At 36.4% G+C, this 18,998-nt stretch overlaps 2 protein-coding genes and 1 pseudogene across 3 annotated transcripts; 1 reads left to right on the top strand and 2 right to left on the bottom strand.

The window, feature by feature from the left end:
• Window positions 1–4,840: 4,840 nt before the first annotated feature.
• On the bottom strand, window positions 4,841–11,558 carry LOC125218467 (protein transport protein SEC24 A-like). 2 transcript variants are annotated; one of them, XM_048120139.2, is made up of 13 exons: window positions 10,437–11,558; window positions 10,208–10,346; window positions 9,443–9,633; window positions 8,676–8,783; window positions 8,394–8,597; window positions 7,981–8,212; window positions 7,687–7,836; window positions 7,355–7,511; window positions 6,964–7,091; window positions 6,432–6,754; window positions 6,180–6,353; window positions 5,322–5,562; window positions 4,841–5,229 (listed from the first exon to the last, which is right to left on the bottom strand). In XM_048120139.2, the coding sequence occupies exons 1-12, from the start codon at window positions 11,556–11,558 to the stop codon at window positions 5,329–5,331; spliced, it is 3,162 nt and encodes a 1,053-aa protein (XP_047976096.1). In that variant the 3' UTR covers window positions 4,841–5,229; window positions 5,322–5,328. The 2 variants fall into 2 exon arrangements, with proteins under 2 accessions (XP_047976096.1, XP_088919082.1); XM_089062956.1 differs by having other exon boundaries at window positions 6,180–6,754.
• Window positions 11,559–13,883: 2,325 nt separating this feature from the next.
• LOC125218468 (uncharacterized) lies at window positions 13,884–15,831 on the bottom strand. Its single transcript, XM_048120140.2, has 2 exons — window positions 15,087–15,831; window positions 13,884–14,223 (listed from the first exon to the last, which is right to left on the bottom strand). The coding sequence occupies exon 1, from the start codon at window positions 15,780–15,782 to the stop codon at window positions 15,147–15,149; it is 636 nt and encodes a 211-aa protein (XP_047976097.2). The 5' UTR covers window positions 15,783–15,831; the 3' UTR covers window positions 13,884–14,223; window positions 15,087–15,146.
• A 1,174-nt stretch (window positions 15,832–17,005) lies between these two features.
• On the top strand, window positions 17,006–18,628 carry LOC125220791 (glycerol-3-phosphate acyltransferase 1 pseudogene; annotated as a pseudogene).
• Window positions 18,629–18,998: the final 370 nt, after the last annotated feature.

Below are 18,998 nucleotides of genomic sequence, written 5' to 3'. Positions count from 1 at the left end.
TTGTTGAATGCTAAAATTACATTTTACAATTAATAATCCTATTTCATGCACAGTTGTACCATTTCAGCTAGGAAAACACTGTCATCTCCTACACTTAATCCATTTTTCACATCATTTTACAACTTGATATATAAGACTATCTTTATAAGTTAAAAAACATTGTAAAAGAAAAGAAAATCTATGATTATTGAAAAAATAATGGCAAAGAATCATACTCATATATGCATTTCATTCCTATCATGTATCAAGTGGTCTTTATTAGATTTGCAGATGGTGACTACTTACTTGAATGCTTGAATTCATCTTTCTCCAATTTAGTATTTTTAGGTAGTCCTATTTTCTGATTTTTGTTTATGACTCCTCATTTGATGTCTCTCTTCATTCACTGTCAAAATGTGTGAGAAAAGAGGGGCTCAAACTTAGCTGGCAATGTCAATAAAATAAATGAGGCATGCAGCATAAACAGACATAAATACTGTTATCAAGAAGAAATTCAAAAAAAGATTATTTTGTAAATAAAAAAGCAAGTCTTCTTTCTGCTTCATCTTCATCAGTCCTCTTTTCAGGTTCATTTTATGTGTAGGTTTGTTAGCCATTGGACCACTCTACCTCTATACTATGCTGTTATTATCTAGGGTTACTATTTGCTACACTACTACTACTACTACTACTACTAATACTATCTATCTATCTATCTATTCTTTTTTTAAATAGGAATAGTCCAACAATTATTCAAGATAAAAAGATCTTCTCCCCTCCTAAATAGACACAAAACAAATTCGTTTAAAACACACATTGTAGAATCAAAACCGTATCATATTTGAACATATATTTCTAATATTTCATGCTTGAAAGTTGAATCTCTTGTTAAGCATATTTTAAAAAAAAATTAATACTAGTAGAATAGTACTCTTTTTATTGAACTAAGAAGTGATGACAAATCAGTCTAGGCATAGGGCTATCTGTGCTCAAGACTGCAGCTATAAAAATACGGTAGTGGCATTTTAATTAAGGCTATAATAGCTGAAGTATTTTGTCATGTAGTACTAATTTCAATTTAATCATGTTATTCTGTTGATTTTACAACAGTTGCTATACAAGTGTCTTTGACCATTTATCTCTGGTCCCCTTCTCTTATATCTACAACCTGTCTTGTTTGAAGCCAGTCAAATTTCTTCTCTTTTTTTCATTTTTATTTTCATCATGTTTAAAAACAATGATCTATATTCTATACTAGCTATCCCTTTATGCATTAGTTTCAAATATTCTCCATTTTTTATAGTAGTGGAGTACTATAGATTTGTATTAACATTTTAAATTTGATATTATTTCAGTCATGTACTGAATCTGATATTATTTTAAAATTATCATTCTTCTTCCCTTTTATCATCCTTCACTTTGTTTCTTTATTTCAATATTAGATTTAATTTTACAAAATTAAATTTTAAATTTCAGTTTTTAAATATCAATAAATTTTTTTAATTATAAAAATTAATAAATAACAAAAATTAATAGTCATAATCAATATTTGATAGAGTCTAATATTTAATCAATAAGATATGACAACGCCTTAGTTTTAATCAATATTTAATAGCTTTAATCATAAATAGATCATATAACACGATTTATTCTGAAATAAATATGCATCTAATGCAAGACTAATATAATTTTCGTTTATTAATTTGAAAACAATCAAAATGACTAGAAAATTTCAACAAAAATAATCCTATATAAAATTTTTAGTCAACTTTATAATATTCAATCACAAGCAATTATAACAACCGAACGAAGGCTAAATAGAATAACTCTTATTTTTCCATCGTGATTAATATTATCTTTCTGTACTTCTTCAATTCAGCTGAATATTATATTAAATAACAAAAATTAATAGTTTTAATCAATATTTATAGTGTCCATGAATTAATAGTTTAATTAAAAAAAATTTTGATAAATTAAAATTTAAAATATAATTTTATGAATTAAATCTAATATTGAAATAAAGAAACAAAGTGAGGGATGACAAAAGCGAAGAATGATAATTTTAAAATAATATCAGATTTAGTACATAACTGAAATAATATCAGATTTAAAATGTTAAAAGTGTAAAAAGATCAAATTGCCCAAACCCCCCAAAACCCTTCAAAAGGGCATTTTCGTCTCGAAACAGTGCAAAAGGACCGTTTTTGATATTAACCCTTAGTTCAGGGACTACTGATGATATTTTTAAAGTCCAATGACTATTTTCGAGATAAATCCATAGTCCAGGGACCATTTTTGAAGTTCACTCTTTTATAAAACATCTTGGTGAATAAATACAACTAGTATATCTTGATTTCAAATTTTAACCATGAAACAAGAAAAATAATCAAGTAAAATTGACCACTCCATGAAAAAATACACATAGATGTAATATATATATATAGGGTAGTGATAAAATGCAAACTTATATATTATACAAACTCAAAACTCCTCAACACAGCTTTAACACAGTGTCAACACAATATCAACACAATTTCAAGATTTTAATGTTAACACAGTGTCACCACAATATCAACACAGTATCAATCATTGACTACCGTTGAAATTCTGTTGATATTTTTCTGTTGATGCTTTTTTGTGATTTGTTGACATTTTTCAATGGTCCAGATCATAATTTTGAGTTTCTACAATATTTAGAGTTTTCATTTCATCACGTTCACGTTCACGTATACATGTGTTTGATATGTGTCAAAAATGAATTGATTTGAGTTTATCCTTCTCTGCCCTTTAACAGACCTGAAGTGTCATAGAGTTGACCAAAACCCTACCTTTGCATTCTATTTTTATTATTCTGATGATTACACAACAGAAGCCCCCTCTCTCAATACTTTTATATAGGTACTATAAATAAAGGTAGTTAGCTATAAATATTTCCTTTTCTTTATGACTCCTTTAATAGCTTCCCACATGACTAGGCCTTAAATTTACTGTTGAAGAAATGTGAGTTTGTCTCCTTCATCATTTCTCCTCCTATAAATACCCTTACCTCTCTCAACATTAAACACAAATTCTCCATTCTTCTTCTCTCATCCTCTTATAAATAGCTTATTTCTTCTTGATTTGAATTTGGAGATCTAAGAGAGGAACAAGTGAAGCTGCCAGCATGATCTATGTTGGGATAGTTTGATAATTTTTTCTAGCAAGAAGAAATTGTTCTTGTCCCAAATTAGGTCATGCTCTGACAGCATCACTCCTTCCTCTCCGGAGACATACATACATATATATATACAGACAGAGATTCTTCTTATTTTGTGTCTATACCTCAACAAACATAACTATATTTTTTTTACTTCTTTTAGAATATTATTGTTGGGTCTCTGTCTCATGTTGTCATGCTAGATTCTTGTTTTTTTTTCTTCTTTTCATCATCAATTATTAATTTGGAGGATATGTCGACCTATTTTAATATGTCAATCATGATAATTGTTACATTCCTCTAATTCAGGTGGAAGGCTTTGAATTCATGAAAGAGTATCACAAATAACAATTATTTTTATTTACTTTATGACAGATCGATTCTTTTTAAAACTGTACAAACCCAATAAAAATCAGTGGAATACTTTTAAAATTACTCTATGCCCTAATTTTTGGCACCTTCATAATTTAAATACATTTAGCCATTTAGGACAAATAATACCACTGCAACATTTTGATGACATCTCTTGCAAAAATTTTGACATAAGAAAAAGAATAAATCAACCTCTAAAAACTTCCAAATCAATTTCAAGTGAACTATGAGAAATTGCAAACATAATACTCCATGATTAAAGACGAATTCTCGACTACTTACAAGTTAGAACTAAAGATTATAATGCTGAAAAGATGACCTAAAACGATCTAAATGATATCCGTATAAATTTCAATTTTCTAAGATAAACTAAAAAATTTTAAAATACCTCCATACTAGCTTAAACCGCGTGATGGTTTGCAATAAGACGCAGTTGCTTGCATCTCATTGGGATAGGGCAACACACTAATTAGCTTCATCGGAAATGGCGGGTTGCTTGCATTGTCATATATATATGTCCCTCATCAATGTATCTATCTGCTCACTGTGAGAGAGGGGCATATCATATATGAGAACGCAAGCAGCTCGCCATTTTTCGGAAGCTTTGGATACTAAGAGACTGCCGTCGTAAAAAGTAAACAAGAAAGACTTCATTTATATAGCTGCATATTTGGAGAGAGAGGTGTGAAAGAAGAAATTGTATGAAGGTTTCGTTCACACTAATTTGAGTAAAGAAAGTCAAGAGTGTGTTTTCGCAGCCGCCGAAGTTTCCTCGTTTCCTCTTCCTACATCAACTCATTTTCCCCAAGAATATATAGGTACTACTTCATCTCTTTCATTTCACACTTGAAAGTTGAAACTATGGCTTAATGTCAAAATTTATTTCTGTCGAGATGTAGTACTTATCTAAAATTTATGGGTTATTCGTATTCATAGAATTTTTTTGGATGTCACATTAGAATTTAATTTAGATAAAATTATTCAAATTCATAGGTTTTTAACTTTTTATGGCTTTAGAGATGAATTCCACTTGAATTATTTGAATTCATAGGTTTTCATGGCAGAATTTGACTAATATTATACTCCAGGAGTACTACTTTGAGAGGTTGACTTTAGAGATGAATTCTACTCGTGGTTGTGTTCTCACATATCAAGAATATTCATCACTCATTTTGATCCATTTAAATAGATATGTATATATCGAGAGAGAATTTCGTTGACATATTTTAAGTTGGTATGCCAGCAAAATGAAAATTGTCTCAACTCTCATATAACATTAGACGAGGCAAAAGATTAATCCCAAATACAACCAAAATGCTTAAAGAATACTGTTGAATACATATATTTATAATCTAAATACACATCTCTAAATCCGGTATTGCAAATTTAAAATGGAATGAAATTACACCAAAAAAAGTAAAAATCTATAAACCCAAAAAACCAGTTCCAACCAAACAGAGGATGAATATAGAATAACTAGTGGATCATCTCTTGCATTTTCCAGAACTATAAACACCACGAGCAAAGGCCGATCCGCTAGCTAGCTGCTACTCCTGAATATTTCATCTCGAAATCTAGATCTCCTCTTCTTTTTATTCGCCTTCATGAATTTAACCGTATGGAATCTGAGGGGCGAGCTGCTGTCTGCTTCGAAACTCTCACATGCCCGTAATATCATATTCCTGGACAGTCACAACATCAGAGAGAGGGAGAGGGAGAGAGTATTTCTCTTAGCCATCGTGCGAATTTTGGGGTTTTATTGTAAGATCATTACCCGATTATTATGCATTTTGTTGGACTTGCTTAAAAAGCAGCACCATCCAGTCAGCATAACCATTGGCACCACCAATCTGGTCCTCGACAAGACTTGTAAGTAGGAAGAAGCCTTCTCTAGGTTGATCACCCTGCCTCACAAGATGGCATAGCTGAAAATATGACGGATCGCTCTTCCTACATTGATTAAGAATCTCCATGATCTTTCTAGACACGGGGTTGTCTCTTTGGGAGAGGCTAACCTGGATCCACAGATGAAGAAGAAAACATCTTACGACAGGATACAAAGGCAAAACAAGAGTTACTTCAAAGAAAATACCGAAAGACTAGTATGATTTAACATAAAAAAAAAAAAATTATAACCAGCTACAGAGATATGAAACAATAAACTAACATCCTAATTGATGCGTGTCAATGTAGTCAAAGAAAATTGCATTATTAAAACTTAAAACAATTGTGAGTGATGGTCAAACTATCGGCTAGAAACACTTCAGGTATTGTCCCACCCAATACAAAATTAAAGAAATTTTACACATTGCTGTTATGGTGAATATAACATACAAATAAATTTAGTACTTCGGAATAAAACTAAAATAAACTAATAAATACAAAACAAATTTTAAACTAAATTATATATATGCCAAAACAGTTTGAAAAGTGCACACATGGGAAAACTTAAACACAAAGACGACGCATAGTGTGTGCATGCTTATATGATACCTACATTATTTATTCCTGTTTAATCGTTTTTATTTAAAAGACAAACTGCAAAGAACATGATTATCTTATTACTTTGCGTATAAAATAGTTGCAGAATGAAAGTTGTGAGAAGTTATATAAAATGGTCAATGAAGTTCACCTTTGAGAAGTCCGTGGCAAAATCTTCCCCAACCAAATTCTTAGTTATGTCAGGTGAAAGTGCTTTGCCAAACCATATGACAAACCGGAAACCATCATCAAAGATATAGAGACCTCTGGTGTCTAAGCTCTCTACGGTTAGTGGAAGCCTCTTTTTGGAGTCAAATTCTTCATTCTGAGGAGACATAGGGAATAGGTAAGATGCACACCAAATCATACTCCAACAAAAGAAACAAGAATGCAATAAACTTACTTTTACAAGACACTCATCCACACGAACCAGGTTGGGATACAGAAGTTTCAGCAAACTTTTAACAGGTAAAGCCATCATGGTGTATGCAGCTGCACTGCGCTCATCAAGCTGCACATCGGAATACCCACCGCGGAGGGGTAGTGATTTACACAATGCTAGTCCATACAATGGTAAGAATTTTAGTGACTCGGGGTAGATCATCCTTCCTGATAAGCGATGTTGAACAGCATAAAGATTTCGGTATTCCCTTAGAGCTTTGACAATACGATGTTGAACACTAGTCCGAGCTTCTTCCAGCTTGGATGTCAAAGTCTTTTCAATTGCTGCAGATTAATCATGTTAAATTGGGACCAATGTTGCATGGGCATTATAAAAGAACATAATTATACACTTATATCTTATCTATTTTGTTTCCTTCCGATTGAGGGGAAAGAGGTTGAGAGTGGGGCAGGCTCGCGAATTTATCGATTTAGATTTGTAAAAAGAACAAAATTTTTGTTGTCAATTTTATATGATAAAAAATGATCCTTACCTAGCCTGGAGAACAGAGAAATAATTGCTCCAGTGTCAGCTAGGCGGTACATCTCTCCTAGATCTGTAACAACTGGAGCAGCTGCAGTGTGTACTCTGATACGCCGTTCGCCAGAAGATGATGTGTATCTTATAAATGGTTAAGGCTTTTAGTATTCTAAAATCTCCAATTGAAGGTAATGAGGATGGCCCTAAAGATTCCTATAACCTAGATGGCTAGTTAATGACATGAAAAGACAAAAGACGTGATAATAGAATGTCAGTAGTTCTCCCAAAAGAAGAGAAATTTGCCTTTCATGTTATTAGAACAAAGAATCTGACAGTTATATGTACTAACTTGCAAGATATGATCAAATAGATAGTTACACAAAAAAAGGGTTAGATAAGGATACAATAGTGCAACTTGAAAGTACACAGTCTGAGTAGTCAACAGTGTCTCTTCAAGAGACAACTGTGCAGCATAAGCCTTATCACAGTCAACAGCAGGGAGTGCGAGTAAGTCTGTGGATCTTAGCATAAAATTTCCATGATAAGATGTAAACCGTACTCCTACAGACAGAGAACAAAAAAAAACACAAGCTTCCAGCATCAGAAGTGTATCCAACAATACTTAAATTATCTGCAGGTGAGTGTGAGAGTGCGTGTGTGTGTATGAGAGAGAGAGAGAGAGACATAGACTTCTTAACAACTAGATTTCATCAACATGTGACTTAAAAGTATCTACCTTTTCCACATCTTATCCTCATGACCGCTTCCCACGCAGTTTCTCTGGTAAGATCTCTGGTTAGCTCATGTTTCAACTTTTCTTTATGGATACTAGCCTGGAAATTCGGATAATAATACACCTGACCGCCAGTATACTTTGCCAGTGTTCCTAGGAAGCATCAACGATGGCAGAATTAAAGTGAAATCTAATTATCATTTAACAAGTCAAGGCCTCGGTTATGTCAAGGCCTACAAGTCAAAAACCATTGACAGTTCCAACTAAAACAAAAGGTTGAAGGACAGTATAACATACCCAAAGTTGCTATATCCGTGTACTTATCACTGAATGCATATACATTTACAGCTATCTGATACTTAGTAAAATCAGCAGCCATCTGTTTATAAAATGGATCTTCAGGTAATCGTAAAGTATGCTCTTTATCAGTCCCATAAACTCGAATATCATCCCCACGCAGCTTCAGGAGGCCAGCACCCAGAGATGGTAGACTATTCTGGAAGATTAACAATTTACCGCCAAGTTGGCTCTGACAATTGAAAGAAAAGCTCGTTAGTCTAGGCTAAAGGAGAACAGTTTCCGAAAGTACAACCCTTAACAGAAAACTGAAGATTAGTAACATGAACCATCAATGGTTATTTCAAAATAAAGTTCATACTCAATAGTTAAAATCAATGTTTAAATGGTGCAAGTTACAGAGGGAGACGCACCATAACCAAGAATGCAGCTTTGAGAGCTGGACCAAATGCGGATTCAACATTCATGTTCTCCTGGAACATGGAGGGCAAGCTATCAAGAAATGCCTCCACCACACTCCTAGATTCTGACAAGTTGACTAGAAGATCATCTGGCAATGGAACAAATATATCATCCAAATCCGAGACAACCATCATCTGAGGCTGTGCCAATGATGACTGATGCAAGAGAAAGCCACCAACATTATGTTAAGCTAGAAAAAACTTCATAAATAACTTCTATGTGTAACAATTTACCTTCATGTTATAAAAATGTATGGTGCTATCATAAGTTATAAAGCCAATCTGTGTTCGTGTTGAACCAGGTAAGCTGTCCAGGCAAGACTTAATAGTCTGTGACATAACCTGAAATTTATTATTAGCATTAATTTAATTAATAGAAGAACTGACAAATAATTGGGATATAGTAGTAGTCAATGCTTTATTGTTCTGGAAGAAAGAAAATATTTCTTCAACCAGTTTGCATGAGAAAACATAAGATGACAGGATGACTCAGAAATTACATGATATGGAAATAATATAGGTATTAAAACTGAATAAGTACTCTAAAAAGGAAAATGGAATAAGCTTCCAAATAAATTGTGTCATATCACCCATTAAACTGTTTAGCTAAAAGCACCTATAAAAGTACCACCCTATTAACTAAACATTAGGATAAATGAACCCCTACAATATTATTATGAGAGAATTCAGACATTAGTATAGGAACAGTAGATTCAATATATAACTCGCACATGCAGAGTAGCTGAATCTCAAACCAGAAATTTTACGTTGAGAATACAGTCAGATCCAAGCCTACTTTCACTCCTACCAAATGCATTAATTATGGATAAAAGACAAACATAGCATAGAATCTGTCTTGAGTTCCAATGCAGGATTACAGGAAATTGATATTAGCTCTTACATAAAAGTAACATATTAGTAGTCCTGTTAACTATACAGTGAGTTGTACTTCAATTAAAAACAACATTTTAGTGGATTAAAATTCAGTATAAAAAAGTTACCTCAAGCATTCCGCTTTTAACAGCAGATATTGATACATCGATGAGGAAAAAATAGAGTGGTGGCATTGGAGGGCGGACCATGTACTCAGCTGGAGCAATAAACTCAACACTACCCTTTATAAGTTCAGGCCTTTGATCCAAATCAACTCTTCTTCCACTAGCATCCACGTGGGCAAAATAATCACTTGGAACTGCATAAGAAGCTACTGGTAAACAGTGCAGAACCTTTTGAAATGATAAAAATAAAAGGACCTAAATAAATTTCCCTGAGTTGCTTCTAAATTTTTCAGACTTTTTAGTAATCCTAGATTAACAAGGCAGATATGGCATTAAATCAACAATTGATTCCTCCAGATTGACTGTTAAATCATGCCATAGTTGTAAACCAACAATGAAAGAATATCCAATGCAAAATGAAAAGAAACCCACTAAAATAGATTAAGTAAAAACAGAAACTGTTTGAATTTGTTAATTTTAAGTTTACAACCCATCATCGAGGAAAAAATGAACCTTTGAAAAGCATCAATAGAAAGGTTTACTAAATCATTTATTTAGCAAGGTGGTCTTATACAAAAGGGATAGTTTTAAGAACCTATTAACAGAAAATTTATAGTCAGTGAATACAATAGCAAAACACTAGCAACTAGCTATAGCAGAAATCTTCTCAATTTTTGTGATTAAAAGAAAACATCAAAATTGGATATGGATATACATATATAATTATACATACAATTTAAGACTAAGTAAAGTTTGGGAACGATTTACCATCATTTAGCAATGAGCATATATTGCATCTCCACTTTCTTCCATTGTCAGTGAACGCGACATACGGGTTCACATAAGTACGGCACCTTCTACATCTAATGATTCCTGTTGTGGCAAAATTAACAATTGGAACTTCCTCCTGGAAGTAAATTAAAGTTACAATTAAAACAAATAGATTGTAGATTGCAATCTACATATGTGTGAAATCAACTTCTTAATAAAGACTAACCCCGGGAGGAGTTTCTGCTAGAGGGCAAACAACAGCCCCAATAGACAAATGCCATCGTGATGCCAATGATTGAGAGTTTGGTATGCCACTTGTTGTTAGTCGCAAGAATCTAGAATCACAATTCATTGGGTACATATCAGCATAAGACTTAGGTTCCACATCACCGTCTAATGGCCTTGGTAAGGCTGTGATATCAAGTCCTGCATCATAAGATCCTGGTACTGATCCAAGAGAGAGCGAACTAAAATCTTCAGCCAAACCCTGTTGAGCAGGTGCAATGCCATGTTGCTGGAACTGGTTCCCTGAATAGAGGCCAGATGAAGTTGAAACAGGTGGAACAGGAGCATAACCTCTTTGTTGAGCTAGAAGAGATGTTGGAGGTGCTTGTGGAGCATAGCCCCGTTGTAAAGGAAAGGATGACTGCATAGGTGGACCATAACCTCCTTGTTGCATTTGAAAGGAGGCAGGCGGCATAGGTGGAGCTTGGGAAACAGAATTTGGTTGCATGTTGGCATACCCTGGATAGGTACCCCTGCCAGCTGGATAAGATGTCCCAGTTGGTGGAGAAGAAGGCTGGGAACTTGGCCTGAGAATGGGAGTTGAGAAGCGTTGATCTGCAGGAGGCGGGATATTTGGGTTAGGTTGTCCAGTTTTTATGCTTTGAGGTGGAGATCCCATGGATACCAAAGGTGGCTGGGGATGTGAAAAAGGAGAAGCAGGACCTGGAGGAGGTCTGGTTGGTGGAGCTATAACAGGCTGACCTGTAAGAGAGATGTGAGGAGGTAGTACTTGACCAGCTGACGACACGGGGGGGTTTGGGAATCTCTGAAATCCTGAGGTAGGTGGGCCATAAGATGGTGGAGGAGGTGGGCGGACCACTTCACCAGGTCTAATTGATGGAGGGGGTCTAAAGGCAGGGACCTCCGTTCCAACCAAAGGTCCCCCAGCAAAGGGAGGTGCTTGAAAGTTTGAGGCTGCAGGAGGCCCAGGCCTAAAGACGGGTGCTTCTGATCCAACAGCAGGACCAGTCGATGAGAAAGGTGTTGAAGATTGCTGAGAAGCAAAGGGTGTTGCAGCTGGTCTTAATGGATAGTTTGGACGATTAGGATTTTCGGGCCCCATAAAGATTTAGCTTGAACACTATGGAAATGGCTGAATTTCTGTAAGCAAGGAGGCACAAGTCACAAAATGCGTAAGAAACAGAATATAATATACATGTACATATCTGTATATATTAAATGATGAGAGAAGCTGGAGTAGCAGATTCAGTTTTTTTATGATTCCCTTGAAAATAAAGTCACATAAGTCAAAGACCTATAAAGTTGGATAAGAACAAAATGATTTGTTACTTAAGTTAAAAGGGAAATGCGAGGGCTCCTATATGGGCAAGAGGTCATACTGCAGCATGATACTCCAATCTTTAACAATGTCAGAAAACATGCAAAGTTTACAATTCTATGCATTGAGCCCGCCAGACCGGCAAAGCAACCTTATGACCTAAAGCAACCACCTAAATGGATTTCTTAGAATATTCAAATCAAGACCTATTGCCTGAACATAAAAACCAAAAGCAAGTGCATATTTACTTTTATCTAATAAGATGCAAAAATTCAACATAGTCCAAAGAAACTAAGATATTTAAGACAGGAATCCATTGTATTGATCAATTTTCGAGAGATAGATCTCTGTTCTTCAGTAATTGTATGTAGCCTAGCTAGCTGTCTGGGCCACTCCACCAAACTCATAACTAGACCTAAATAAGTAAGACTTTCTAGCCTGTCCGGCATGCCCATTCTGCAACTCGGAAAGTGAGGAACGAACGTGCTCTCTTTTCCACAAAATTACAGGCAAAGATGACTAAGTAATGTTGCAGTAATGGAAAATTTTAGCTTAAAACAATCATCAAAACATGCCAAATGTAGATTTATGATGCTATCAAGTACAAATGGATTGTGTGGCGATGCAAGTGAATTCAATGGAACACTATTCGAAACAAAGGATCTCGTGAGCTAAAAGAAGTGCATCAACAAGAACAATGTACATCTGTATTTTCCTAGGACAACCTCTCACTAGTAATCTAACAACTAAAACACAATTATACACGGCCAAATTCTGTCAAAGCTGCATCCTTTTCTCTCTGCAAATCTAAATTCATCAAACCCTCCGTAACCTAAACTAAATCAGTTCACAGACAGACAGCAGATGATAACTGAAATTCTGAAATCCGAAATTCAGTGTTGACTGCGCGAACTCGCACATGCACTCGATCTCAGTTTGCAAAATATGACATAACCAATCAAGATCCGCCTATGGAGAAGGTAGAATCACAGTGATTCAGCATAAATCAATCTCGCGAGTGAACACATAAAACCCAAACTTGAATCAAAGGAAAAGGAAGATTCGCTACTCCAATAATCCAACAACACAATTTTAATCAGGAAATCCTGATTCCGAATACCTGATCGGAGATCTCGCCGGCGGAGAGCGCGGTGGAGGAATCGAGAGCCGGCGATCAGAGAGAGAGAGAGGAGAGATGAAAACACAGCGAAAGGAGAGTCCGATAACTTTCGCTCTATTAATTAAGTGGAAAAAACGCAGTCAAAAAAATAAAAATATAGTTCTAATAATATAAAAAATTCGTCTGCAGTTGTATTTTTATGAGATTGATTCCAATCTTATTTCAAATTGGATTCCATTCTTATTTCAAATTGGAGAGCTGATATAATGTTTCACCGATTCTAATCTTAAAATTCATTTATAAATTACTGAATTATTGATTTATTTTAATTTTAAAATTCGTTTATAATGCGACAATAGTTTGGTGATTGTTTATACTATGGTACGGAATTCCGCTTGTGACAATATATAAGTTAGGAGCAAAATAAGAACTAAATGAGAATTAATTACGTCATTTTTTATTCATATCAGATTCATCATTCATATGGTGCGAAATGTGAAACAAATAATAAAACTGGAATAAAACTTGTATACTATAGTTAGATAATTCATTAATGACATTTTTTTTATTATAAGCACAATAAGAAATTATGGAGGGGTTGCTAAAAGATTTTAATCAAATCAGCCATGCATGACATTTTGATTTTTGAATTCCTTAGATTGGAGGTTTTAAACAAAAGGAAAATAGAGTACACTATTATTTATTCAAAATATTACTACTAGTATTTGGCTAATATAAACTGATTAAACTGTTTATTTTAATTGAATAGAAAAACCTGATTATTTATCCCTTAATATGAAATTTAAGAAACTATTTTTATTCCAAATCACTCTGATATTGAAATTCATAACAATATGAAATAAAATAGAGAAAATTGAAAACGCAAGAAATGCAACACAAATCCCCCATTGCCACAAACTCAAATTAATTACATCAGCAAATTTCCTAAGAATAAATTAACAAAGTGCACCAGTAATTTGAGCAAGACATAGCCGAAGAACTTTTTTAACAATTTCCATATTTACATTACTCTGATTTACAAGACATTTACTACTGGAAATTATGTTAATATGTTATCTACAACATTTCAGAGATTCTAATTTACAAGTTAGTGATACCAAAAGCAAGAATATTGAAGAAGATATAGACCTTCGCTACGAGAGCTCTAAATCACAGGAATCTCCTGTTCTCTCTATAGCAATGATCATCTTTGTAGATCAGGAAGAATTCCAAAAGATACAGAAGTTTATATGTGGAGAAACTTTGAAGTGAACCATCAAACTTAGTATCAAGTATCACGTAGCTACAACTGTATCCTAAGTACAGTAGCTGCAAGTTTCAGTTAGAAAACAAGTATCAACACTGTTGAAATTGTAATAAGGTGTTAAAACAAAGGGTGATAATGGCGGATCATGTCAGCCCATAATGTAGACTACTACAGAGTACAGACATCCTAATAATCATAATAATCAATAGGTAGCAATGAATTCTCTCCTCTTCTTCGAGCACAGTAAATGTGGTGGGTATTATAAATACACTATGCATGCAAAGATGCAACCTACCACAAAAGGTTCCTTTAAGCTCACTATGGGCAGCAGTTTATATGAATGCAAATGCATGTTCATGTAACAATAAAAATGGAAAGCTAAGAAGAGTGAATATACACTATTTTGTGGGGCAGATGGAGTATAATTTAGCCTCATTTTGTGCACTTATTTACAAAAAAATCCAAACGTGATCCACCATTATCTACGTTAGGTTGTTAACTAACATAAAAACAACCAAATGGGGTTCTTTGCTCTCTCCACTCACAAAAACACACTACCTAACTTCGATTAAAATTCGTGCCACGATTGAATGTGCACATTTTTGTGGGACAAAGTGAGTAATAAGCATTCCTATAAGCTTGCAGCATGAATTTATATCTAGCTCCATATGACCTTTCGTAATGCAAATCATAAGACGGGTGAAAATGGAGGGTTTTGATATATCCACATAACCAATAAACAATCATTCAAAGTGTATAAGAACATGAATTTTTTGAATAGTCTGTCCAACTACAACTCATGGTTTCCATGAACTTACAAATTTCTTATTTCTTGATGATTCAATGTATATAATCCAAATTTTTAATTAGAAAGTAGTTTACAAATCAACACATGACAACAAATGGTAGGGCTCAAGAGCACTACCTGAAAATCTCCTCTTCAGCAGAATCTCATCTCCATTTTGTTGAAGAAAGGATGAAAATCTCACACTAAATTCTTTCCCAAATACTCATCTACATCCACACAATTGGAACCCAACAAATCCCCCCCTCTAATATTAGTAACCTCACATTTCTGCCCAAATTCACCCCAAAATCCAATCCCATAACTCTTTTCCTCCGCAAAACAAACCACTGAAATCAACCGAGAAACTCCCTTCCGATCCACCACGCTCGAATCAAATCCAGTCGCCACAATCCTCGCATTCCTGAACGCCGGCTCACACTTCTGCTTCGCGAAGCCGCCGCATCTCTCCTTGGCAGCGGCGAAACACGCCTCCATCTCAATCTCCTCACACTTCTCCCTCTCCTTGAAATCCTGTTTCGAGTATACGCCTAGAATTACTCTCCACCACGGGGGTTTGCATTTGCTAGAGGCGGAGATGGAGCAGCCGATCCGCGCACCCGATTCGCATTGCGCGGTGATTTGGGCGCGGCAGCTCCGATACGCGGCGGCCCATGCGCGGGCGGATTTGAAGGCGAGGAGGTATGGACCAGAGGAGGGATCGTCGAGAGGACCGGCTTTGATTGGACCTCGCAGGAGAGGGAGAGGGCGGGGGAAGGGGATTAGGGTTGCGGCGGCGGAGTAGTCGTCGGGATTGGGGAGCTCGCCGCCGTCCATTTGCTGCTGGGTTAGGATATTGCTAGGATTTTGAGTAATTTCTAGAAAATAAAAATGCATTAATCTCTTTTTCGATTAATTGTTTTATTTTATTTATGTATTTATCTATTTTATTCCATTTTCATTTATAAATTTTTTAAAAATTTTGTTTTAGAAAAACTTCAATTTTACCGGGGAATTATCCATTTAAAATTATATCATGAATTTCAATTTCATTAATCAAAACGCCACTTCATATCCCAATATACTTCCTCCACAATATATGGGTCATCTTCTCATCAATTATAGCGCCACGATCGCCATCTAGACCTGCCCAAGATTTATCGAACCGGCAGTTAAAAACGAAACAGTGAGAATTTACCCAAATAGAAACCGTCGATTTTTGAACCGTGGTTTGGTTCAGGTTCAAAAATTTTCGAACTGAAACTGTGCCGGAACTGCGAAAAACCGCCGGAAACTGTGAAATCAAGCCGGAACCGCAAAAAAACCGGCGGTTCAAAACCATAAAAAATCGTAAAAAACCGCCGGTTCAGAACTGGAACCGGAACCGTGAAACACCCACGTGGTTCGATTCCGGTTCAACAATTTCCAAAATCGTAACCAGCGGTTCCGAACCGTGGGCACTCGGTTGCTCCCTTTGTTGGAAGTGCCCACTGTCATCATCACCACTAAGCACGCTAAGTCGGCGGCAAATCTAACCACATATATCAAATTCAAGACCCTCATCTACGCCTCAGGCTGCAGGTGCAATATTCGAGTCCCCTCACAACATTCGGACCACTCCTCCATCAATATTAAAAAATAACATTTTATTAGGTATATTATCATTTAATATTATAATTTTAAATCAAACTAAATATATTGCTGTATAAAATAATAAGCATGTTTGCAACTCCTATAAAAATATTTTTTTATATATTTCCACGATATAAGCATACGTGCGACCAAGAAATGTACTCGAATCCAAACTATATGGTATATAATATTATAAATAGTCTACCATATCCAATGTCATCTAATACAATATATGCATGTAAGATTTAGTGATAAAACAATAATATCACCTCTTAATTTTTTACACAATAAGTCAATGGACATGGTAGCTGGTGTCTAAATAAAATAGTCACAACTAATTTGCTAGCTGCCTTAAATCACCACTATAAATTGGTGTACACATTGTCACACAAGCGTACAATCCCAAAAAGCACAGACACTAGAAAAAGATGGCAATGCACACGTACAACCCTGCTCACCCCAGCCTCTCCGAGTTCCGCCGCCGCGGCCGGAAATCGCAGACCATCGCCTACGAAGTCCATCGCTGCCTCGTCCGATCGCCCTCCTTCTTCCCCTACTTCATGCTCGTCGTCTTCGAGAGCGGCGGCATTCTCAAAGCTCTGCTACTCTTGCTGATGGAGATGAGGGTCATGATTTTCGTCACATTTTTCGGGATGAGGGTGAGGGACGTGGAGAGCGTTTCTAGAATGGTCTTGCCGAAATTCTACCTCGAAAACCTCAATCTCCGCGCCTACGAGGCGTTGGATTCCGCCGGAACTAAGGCGGTCTTCACCGTTGTGCCTAGAATTATGGTGGAGGCCTTTTTGAAAGACTATCTCGATGTTGATTCGGTTGTCGGGACCGAACTCTGCACCGTTGGTGACTTCTTCACCGGTTTGGTATCTCCCTCCGGTTTGCTTGTCTAGCATAGGGCTGTCGAGGACTTGTTCGGTGACGAGATGCCCGATGTCGGCATCGGATCGTCTAGTGTGTGTGATCATTTATTCGTCTCTCTCTGCAAGGTATATCGTCTCATTTTACTATTTTTGTCCGACAAGAACTAATGATTAATTCTCTTTTAGTAATTATATTACCACTCATAATTAAGTCATAGTATAACACATCCAACTAGAATAATTAATTTAAAATTATAATAAAAGTGTGATCCCCGCTCCATTTATATTAGTCAAAAAATAAATTAAAATATTTGACGTAACTAAATGAGGCATATTTTTTGTGAACATATAAACAGGAAGCATATGTTATAACAGGAGACGACGACGTGGCAAAAATGCCAAGAAGCCGTTATCCGAAACCCCTAATTTTCCACGACGGCCGGCTGGCGTTCCTGCCAACGCCAGCCGCGATGTTATGGATGTTCACATGGCTCCCCGTAGGGATCCCCATTGCCATCTTGCGTCTCTTCATCGGCTCTGTTTTCCCCTGCCACCTCATCATCCCCCTATGTGCCGCGACCGGCATGGACCTCCGTGTCTCCGGACCCACGCAGCCCGCTGCAACCACCGCATCGTCATCGACCCAGCCTTCCTCGCCTGTGCCCTCCGCAAGCCCCTCACCGCCGTCACCTACGGTATGAGCCGGACAACGGAGATCATATCGCCGATCAAGACCGTGCGCCTCACCCGTGACCGGAGGCACGATCGCGAGACGATGTAACGACTGCTGGCCGAGGGCGATCTTTTTGTGTGCCCCGAGGGGACCACGTGCCGGGAGCCGTACCTTCTCCGGTTCAGCTCCCTTTTTGCGGAGCTCGCTGACGAGATCGTGCCGGTCGGGATCGACACGGAGGTGGGCATGTTTTACGGAACGACGACGACCGGTCGAAAGTGGTTGGACCCGATTTTGTTCATGGCACAAGACCGGTGTACAGTATCCGGATTCTCGACATGGTACCAGAGCAGCTAACGTGCGCGGGGGGAAAGACGAGCCACGAGGTGGCGAATTATATACAAAGGGAGTTGGGGGAGGCGTTAGGGTTTGAGTGCACCAATCTCACGAGAAGAGATAAGCATTTGATGATGGCCGGCAACTATGGCAAGAACAAGCATTGATGCAATATTCTGATTATTCTTGTTTTAAGTGTGAAAATTTATTAATGGTTGCTTGTTATATTGACACGTGACTCTTAAAGATGGTAATCGAGAGAGGTAGAGAAAGGTTGATAAGGCTTATTAGAAGTAGAAAGTAGAAGGATATATTTCTTGTATTTTTTGTGTTGTATCTTACATTTGCTCATCACCTTAGTATTTATAGGGATGTTTGAGACTCTTCAAGTACATCAATAAATGAAGATTGGAACTCTACAACATAGGAACTCTCTACTACTTAGGAATTATCTACTACTTAGGAACTCTCCTACAATAAATGAGAAGCAGCCATTTAATCTTCTTCTTTTTTCCCCACGGTGACAATAGTTTTTTT

Source organism: Salvia hispanica, chromosome 1, assembly GCF_029641045.1.
Source record: "Salvia hispanica isolate PSC_SH4W2 chromosome 1, Shi_PSC_v1, whole genome shotgun sequence".
Taxonomy (NCBI): Eukaryota; Viridiplantae; Streptophyta; class Magnoliopsida; order Lamiales; family Lamiaceae; genus Salvia; species Salvia hispanica.
Note: the sequence above shows the minus strand (reverse complement) of the source record. Positions and strands in the feature narration are given on the sequence as shown.